Source organism: Morone saxatilis, unplaced genomic scaffold, assembly GCF_004916995.1.
Source record: "Morone saxatilis isolate NCDOM2014 unplaced genomic scaffold, NCSU_SB_2.0 Contig16, whole genome shotgun sequence".
Taxonomy (NCBI): domain Eukaryota; kingdom Metazoa; phylum Chordata; class Actinopteri; family Moronidae; genus Morone; species Morone saxatilis.
In genome coordinates this window covers 17,090,510-17,099,201 of record NW_023339718.1, presented here as the reverse complement: position 1 = coordinate 17,099,201, position 8,692 = coordinate 17,090,510, and the positions used below count along the sequence as shown (strand labels likewise).

At 42.2% G+C, this 8,692-nt stretch overlaps 1 protein-coding gene across 1 annotated transcript in view; it reads right to left on the bottom strand.

Moving 5' to 3' along the window:
• col27a1b (collagen, type XXVII, alpha 1b) overlaps positions 1-8,692 on the bottom strand; it is a gene marked incomplete at its 5' end in the record, with an annotated part of 61,679 nt that extends 52,987 nt beyond the window's left edge. The window contains 3 exon segments of the mRNA XM_035657987.1: positions 1,183-2,504; positions 6,768-6,832; positions 8,508-8,692. Of these exon segments, the coding sequence (XP_035513880.1) occupies positions 1,183-2,504; positions 6,768-6,832; positions 8,508-8,560 (1,440 nt within the window).

Here is an 8,692-nt window from a genome sequence, read left to right as displayed (position 1 = left end):
GTGGTTTCCCTCACTGCCATAGCAGGAGAACTTAAAACATTCTTTTTGGTCGAACATGACAGAGTAGTCTTTTTACAATGGAAAATGTGGGTAACCATTTTGTGTTCAACACTGAGCAATGCCTGACAGGACCACATGGTCAATATGAATGTATACACTCTGCAGTCAACACTGGTGGATGAACGACAAGATGAAATACTTCGACTGTGTTCATCTCCAATACTTGGTTCTGAACTTAGAAAGGTCAGTCTAAAGACGATGTGATGAAAAGGACTGTTACCTTTCTCTTTATCAGTAATGCTTTAATTCTAGCATTTTAACACTGAAGCTTGCTGTGTGAAGTGATCAATAGTCTGTGGTACCTGAAATGGGAAAATACAACTCTCAGCTTCTCAATAATGGGGACAAAGCACTGGCTTAACATTGTGTAGTGCTCTAAATGGTTAAGCACAAGTGCTTTATCCTTTCTTACCTTTGACCCTACTTTAAAGAGTATCCATTCTCTGAGCAGTCACACTCCTACTCAGAGGAATCTAACACCCCACCGCCAGCCCCTTCACTCAGACAAACACTAACTGGCAAAGGCCAGCTATGAACCTGACTATTTCTACCACTGCTGCTAAAAAGGAAATCGCACATTAATCAGCAACAATCTGACAGGGCACCATATGCAAGTATTTCATACAAAAAACACTGAGGACGGGGAATGGAGCAATTGTGAATCATTAACACAGCAACACATTATTGTCAAATAAGCAAACATTTCAGAGATGTAATGATTGGTGACTGCCAGATTCACAAAACCACACAACCAACAGATTCGTCAGCACCCACGTCAGCACAAGTTCCAGACATCAAAGAAACCAACTTTTAAACAATTATTTGTCATACTTGTATAGCATTGTGATCCAAAGCTGTATTAGGAAATTGGCCTGAAGCGTAGAAATGTGTCAAGAGTTAAAACATGCATCCATCATAATCCAAATGCCCTAATTCATAAGCTATTCATTCATAAAATAAACACTAAACGCTATCTCATAAGAAAGTCATACGATACACAGATATTCCTGCAGTGCATACACAAACAAGCACTGACTCATAGGTATGATAAACATGCATGTACTCATGCGTGGATTTCAGGGGCAGGTGTGCGTTGGGTTTGTTTAGAGCTCACACACTCACCGGCGGTCCTGGTTCTCCCTTTAGTCCAGGTGGTCCAGCCAGCAGTGAGAACTGGGTCGGTTCCAGGTCAAATGTTTGGAAGCCATCTGTTGCAGCTGGAGTGACTGGAATAAGCGAGGTGGGTTTGACATCCTGCACTCTGGTCACTTTTGGCTCAGGTTTCTTTGAAGCTACTGTGGTCAGCTGCTTTTTATGGGGAAGGTAGGCGTTTGAAGGAGACCCATGTGCGAAAGCAGCTGTGGTCTGGAGGTTTGGCTTCATCTCGGATGCTCTGGTGGAAGCAGGTAAATCCGTACTCTCGCCAGAAGGTTTCTGAGAATTAGTATCTCCTTGCTTTGTGTCGTTTCTGGCACTGTTGTGTGAAGTTGCTGCGGGGTTTGGTGGTGTTATGCTGATCTTAAGTGATGTAGTAGCAGTTTGAGTCTGAAATTTAAATGGACTTTCCAGCCCTGGAAGAACCGGTGGAGAAACAGACACAGCACCAGGTTTTGGAGTGCTCGCAGTCTGATACACAGATGTTTTGTTCAGCATCAGCGAGCGTTGAGTTGGAACAAGAATTGTAGTCCTGGTGCTTTCCTCAGTGAAGGTCAAAGTAGGTCTCTGGGCCTTGTTGGATATCTCCGTCAATGACTGTGGAGTTATATGAGTGACAGTAATGTTTGGGTCTGTGGAAAATAGAGGTAGCAGTGGTGGAAACACGGGCCGATACGTGTCGGCTTCTCTGCAATGTTTCTTAATGTAATCACAATAGTTATGAGCTGCCTTAGCAGAGGGATAAATGTCAAACTGACAGATGGCACCTTCAAACGGCACCGAGTTGTGGTTCATTTTGCCCAGCAGGAAAGAGCCCTCTGCATCCAGAGCCTCTGCCTTTTTAGAATGCAAATCTGCATGTAGACTTTTCTTTCCACAAGAAGTGTGTAAGAAAACCTGGTGGCCTTGGATATCCAAGGCCAGACTGTGCCACTGGCCATCATGGACATCATAGTCGAAACTCACAGAGCTCCTCTGCCCCACGTGTACCAGCACCCTCCCCGGTACAAACTGCACTCCGAGCTGCACTTTCCTTTTCTTTGACAGAACAGAGAAAAGAAAAGCGCTGTTGATGCGGTGAACAGACAGGCTGAGGATCAGGGAGAGGTTGGTGGAGCTGTAGGTAGCGGGGATAACAGTGCGCAGAGGCACCTGGATACGTGCCCTCGGGGTGAGGATGACTCCAGACTTGAAGGGGATGATGCCATTAGGGATGGATCGAGCGCCTGAAGATGACGACCCACCTGCCCTTCGCCCAGAAAGCCCAAGCTGCTGCAAAACATCCACATCTTCAGAGAAACAAAAGAAAGAGAAGTCAGTGACTCTTAGCTTTGTAGACTCAAGGCATCTTGAGATGCTGCAAAATATATCATGACTTATAAGCTTAAATAACACAACAGAACATATACTGGTCGGCCTTTTTTTCCCAAATAACTTTAATTCAGCACTTTGCTAAAGGCACAGACTGCAAAAGGTTTGAGAGAATGGCATAAAGGGAATACTATTCCAAAATATAAATGTCAAAATGAAAAGGGAAAAAGAGAAAGCTAATTGCATGAAGCATTTGGCTTTATATGCGCACTTAATCTAATGCTGAGCTATTTAAAAGACAAAACTGTATTAATTTGTGTAGGACACCTATTAAGAATCTCCCACTGTGATTCACTGATCTGCATCAAAGTACAAAATGAAAAAATAAAAGTGCAGTAATATAAGTGATAATTATGTTGTGATGCCAAGCTGGGAGTTCACAAGTTTAAAGTTAGACGAATGGAAATCCTGCGGCAAAAGCAATTAAAAAAGGCTGCATAAAATTTACGATAGGGTCACACATCAACATCCTGTTTTGGGGATTGCCGCAAATTATGTAACGGTTACATCATTCTTAATTAGACCGATCTCAGGAAACTGAGGCTGAATGGGTCCCCAGAGAAGACAGCGGTGGTAAGAGGTGTATTACAGAGACAGAAAAGCCATCTCACTTTATCTGGTAATGTCTGTTGATTAAAGATGATCGCTCTGACAGCAGCCCGAGCTCATGAAAACATACTGCAGTGTTTTCTGCAGGTTTTAATTGCTACTTGCATCTCATGGGAGGAAAATGTGGGTAATTTTCACACATTACAGTGTTGTGTGTACTTTATATTGCTCCTAATTGGATCCACGCCTTCATGTAAGAGTTTAACTGAATCCACATTTCACTGTAGCAAGACACAGCCTTTACTTTTGAGCAAGAGTGGTTCTCATCCTTTTAAACTTGTGACACGGCATCTCAGTGACCAGCCATTGTATAGAGAAAACGCATAGAGAAAGGATAACATGATATAACAGAAAAAACCTCTCTAGGTTGTGATACTGAATTGACATTATTTAGTATTTCACAAAAAGTAAAGCTAAAATTAGAGGGAAAAATGTTTTTGACCTCTAAGTCATCTCTCAACTCCAAAAAATGGCTGTCCTTTGCAATTCCTGAACGGAACATGGTGGTCCCAAGCCCCAAACCAAGAACCACTGAAACAACAGCACCAAGGTTATGCTAAATCTAGAATATCACTTTCAACATTCATTCAGCGATCTTAGAAATTTAAATCTGTTTTTGGTTGAAAGATCAAAACAGACTGGAAATGTTCCCATTATCATACCATTGTCCATTGTTAGGCACCAGTACAAGTCGTCCGTAATGTAAACAAAACCTTTCTGTGTGGTTAAGCAAGGCTGGAAAATAAAATGAAAATCATCAGCGACCAATCAGCACATCCTGAATCCAGTACGTGCAGTGTCAACACTAAAAGCTCCCATATAGATTCGTCCTTTCCTGGCTAATACCAAACAAATGTGGGAAAGATTAAAATAAACTGCTAAATGATTAATTACGGCTCAGCAGAGGAGAAACAAGTATAGACACAGCAGACATGTTAGGAGGGAAACCCTGCTCAGTGTGTGCAGGCAGTGGGAGGTCAGCTCCACTGAAAAACCCACACATGGAAAAGAAACATCAAACAGAAACTGAAAACAGAACAAAGACCGTCTTCTGCTGAGTTTCCTATATAGCACTCATTTGAATTGTTAATATGGTATGAGGAAAGCAAAATTGTTCTTTCATTATGTGATTTGTGATCTACTTTAGGGCTTTTCCTTGCATATCTAAATCTAAGCGGGTAGACTGGCCCGCCTGAGGCTTTTTGTTACCTCCTGATGAGCCAGGGAAGGGGGAAAAAAGGAAAGTATAACACATCCTGGAGACAAAGCATTGCTAAAGAATACAACTTTTATCAGAAAGCAGGCGAGAGCACAGACTAAGGCATTAAGCCATCAATGCAACATTTCCTGCAGCTGCTTCACAGTAAATATATCCTAGTGGAGAAGAAGAACAGAAAAAGACACATTTAGTGTGCTGGCACTAAGTAAAACTTCACATTCAATGTAACCTGTGTGTGCAGAAAGATGAAGAATGTCTTATGATGTTTTTGGGTTGCACTACTTTTTCTCGAGAAACAGGGAGGGAACTGCTGGCCTCTGACTCAGCACATAAATGCATCTACTGGCCAGCAGATATTAGCTAAGGTCTGAAACTCAATCAAAAGTTTCTTTGCCACATTAAAATGGGTGATTCTTTTTTTCCTGAAGGGTCTGAATGAGCAATGGGAAATCCCAATACCTTACACCAGTGAGTATATGCCCAGGTTGTATGTTTTATTATTTATTTATTTATTTATTTATTTATTAAAGCAAAATTGTTTTATTTATTTTTACACTGTGCCACTACCTCCTGCTGTGACGCACATCATCTGTATATAAAATGCGATATATAGTGAACATATAAGCTATGTATTTTTTCTATTTTCATTATATCTTGTACCTTTCTATTCCATTTTTTCTATCTTAACTTATATATATATATATATATATATATATATATGAATTATTTACTATCTTTATTATTCAAACTGTTTGCTCTCTGCCTAAATGATCCTGCAAGCTTCAAGGTACATGTGGGGGGTCAGCCAGTAACCATAAGGTTGCTGGTTAGATTCCCAGCACTTACAGGTGAGCCACCATCTGGAAGGAGGTTGAGATTGACATAGTGAGCCCAGGAAACTGCTCCAGACATACTGTACTATGGCTGACCTTGATCAGGCCCTGACCCTTCTGAGGAAATGTGTTGGCAATGTGTTTTCGCATGCGTAGCGACGGTAACGGTAAGTAACGGCCCATGCGGTTAAACTGCGGAGAACAGGGTGCAGTACACCAATCCTGGATTTGCCCTTTAATACACTGGAGTACAGCCAGCACCACTCAAACAAAAAGAATACAATTGCCTCCACAGTCACTTTCCATAAGCATGACTTTCACTGCAAGTCATGTTCTTATGAAAGGAGCATACAACATAGAGTATTTGTCTTTCAACAGTCAGCGACAAATTTATAGTCTCCCTGGAATCTGAGAGTTTGCAAATGAAACACTTCCTCCTTACACGTAAAAATCTATGACTCCAGGCTGGGAGGAAAATATCAACGTTGAAAGCAGAATTGCAAAGCAATTGCATGAAACAGTAATCACTGAGCGCTGTGGCTTACATTATGAAAACCAAAACTGGAAACTGGGACAGGCTCAGATTGAGTAAGATCTGGCAGATTTTGATTGACAGCTGAATCAAACAACATAAGGGTCTTTAAGTTGTGTAATAGAAAAGAAAGGTGACTGCAGCAGACATGGAGACGTGGCAGAATGTGAGTCAACATGAGACGGAGTGCACTTTCACTTAGTATAGAAGTCATGTAACACCTTGGAAACCTTTAGCAGAGATGGCTATGAGGCCTGTTTGGGCTAAGAGACAAATGATCTGAACTGCTACAGAATGGTAAAAGGTTTACCAATTCAATCCAACAAAATGTCCAAAACACCTCGGAAATGGCATTATTATAAAAGACGTGCTCTTTCTTTTCACATTTTGGCGAATGTACAATGTACTTTAAGCAGCAGATACTGTTTGTTAGCGTGATATGCTCTATTTGCACACAAAAACAAAAGCCATATTCTGAGGGGGCGTCTGCCGTTTCTAATTTCTTAACTAATCCAGTTCAAGTCTTCAGTACACAACATCCACTTCACTGAAAAATGCAGAGAGGAGCAGTCAATCTCCAACATCATTTGGGCTTAATATGCTTTCCAGTGAAGAGTAAACATATTTAATCCGAGTTTCTGGCCTTGATAGATCAAACAGCGCTGAGAGCTCTGAATGGAAAATGTAGATGCTGATCACCTCGGTCATAGATAATCCCTGGATCACAAGGATAAACGTGGTAAATGTGCTTACTTACAGTGGTTATTTTGTTAGTGGTTATTTGGCTATTCAACCTCAAATAATTTGAATATTATCTAGTCTAGGGTCTGAAGAGTGTCACTGAGGTGTAACGCACAGGGCATACCTGAAAGTGTCACTGTAACTTCCGCTCAGCTCATTTGCGACACTGTCTGAGGCACACTACCTTCTCCATGATGTGCTTTGCGTAAAAAGAAAACCACCCGTGGTTTTCCTACAGTTTGCTTACCTTGTGCTTGTGCTAGCCTTAGAGAGCAGGTGCAACAGAGTATAGTCCAAAGAATCAGAACTCTCCTAAAGAGAAAGACAAAAAGGTTGGGAAACATTATGGCACATCGTCGAGGCACAGACAACTTAGGAGATTTTTATTTACACGTATTTAATCTTTCAAGTTTGATTGTTCAGTCAAAAGCAATGAAAAATTCCCTTCAAATTCCCTTTTTTTTTTTACTTACTAAAAACATTTGGTTATGCTTTCATTTATTTACTCATTCCTCGCTTCAAGTCCTCATAATGACATGAAAAAGAGAAGCGCAGTATAATCTAAGATGTGATCAGCAGATGGGCCTGATTATCGTATGAATCAACTGATTGCTTCAACGCTCATTACACGCCATAATCTCCTGTACTTCCTCAGTGGTCAGACCTGCTGCAAGAGAACAACAGCCCTGCTTTATCCACAGAGTCCCACATCCGTTTCCAGCTTTGTCTTATCTCGCTGCCTGACCAGATAAGTCACTACGGAGCAGAGCACGGTGAGCACGCTGCATCACCTGAAAACCTACAAAAAAAAGGTAGAAAGGAAAAGTAAAATGTTTCAACTATCAATGCTGCATTTACCGCTGACACGTGAACAACAACAAACCGCCTTGATTATAGCTTGATGCTAGTCTCTTTTTGACTACAGGTGGGGTTTTTTTCAAATCCCTTTCATGGATCTAAAAAAAGGTGCAGAATTTCCTCAACCCAATTTCCTCATTGATTTTTCTTCGCCATTTATATCTCAAGACAGGCGATTGCTCACACTGGGAGAGGATAGGACTGTAAAGGTGTTCAATAACCCCTGATGAGGGTGGGCTCACTGTGTGGTTGCACGGGTTGCAGTACACGAAACTGGACGCGTGTGCAGCGAGTGGTGCTTGACGTGAACCAGGCCCGGTGACAAGTGCCATAATGAAGGAAAGTTACAGGAAATCTCTTACATTTGTGGTTATCCGGAGGGCCGCAAAAAAAACCACTGGTCAACCACTGACACACTCTCCCTCCCTCCTCTTTATATCCCATTCACTGCTCTCACACTGACATTAGTAGAAACCACAAAAAGGGTAGGGGAAGAGGAAGGGGGGGGGGCAGTTTGTGACCAAGTCTCTCATATGTCCAGCAGGGTTATATGATGCAACAATCTGACTTTTATTCCCCCTCCCATAGGGACAGTCGGCCAACCGGCTGAGTGAGATGCACAGCGGGGAGGAGAGAGAAGGAAGAGGAGGAGGAGGAGGAGGAGGACTGTCTCCTCCTCTCATACATCTCCCTCAAATCAGTCCCAGATCATTTGGCAGCTCATTCTGATACAAGCTGCAAAGACACAACTCCAAGGAGCAGTACAGCAGACAAACACTGACTTCCACTAAATAAAAGTTCCCATAAGCACCTCCTGCAACCTATTAAACCACACCACCTGTTCGAGTACACATCTGCCTAAACTCTCAAGTGTTAACTTTAACATGTGAGTCATTTCTCGAGATACAGCTTAACAAACTCTGCAACACACCACTTGTATCAGCTTCTACCAACGCTACTAGCAACTTAACACGAATATCACAGTGCAGCGGCATGACTAAGCTTATTTAGACGCAGGTGATGTTCACGAGAACGCCAAGTTCTCCGTCTTGAACCTGATAACCCATAAACAGAGACAGAGAGGGAGAGAGGGAGAGAGAGAAAAAGCCTATTTCGTTTATCGACTCACCCCCCGACTCCAGTGGTTTTGAGTTTGGAGTACGGGGCATTGTCCGGCTCCATAGTGGTTACTTCATTCTTTCTTGGGAGTTTTCATTACAGTCCAGACGAGGCAGATAAAGTTTTTCCATTCCAGGTGTTCCTTGAGGGTCGCGCGAGGAGGTGAGCGTGCCAGGAAGCAAAAAAAACAAAACA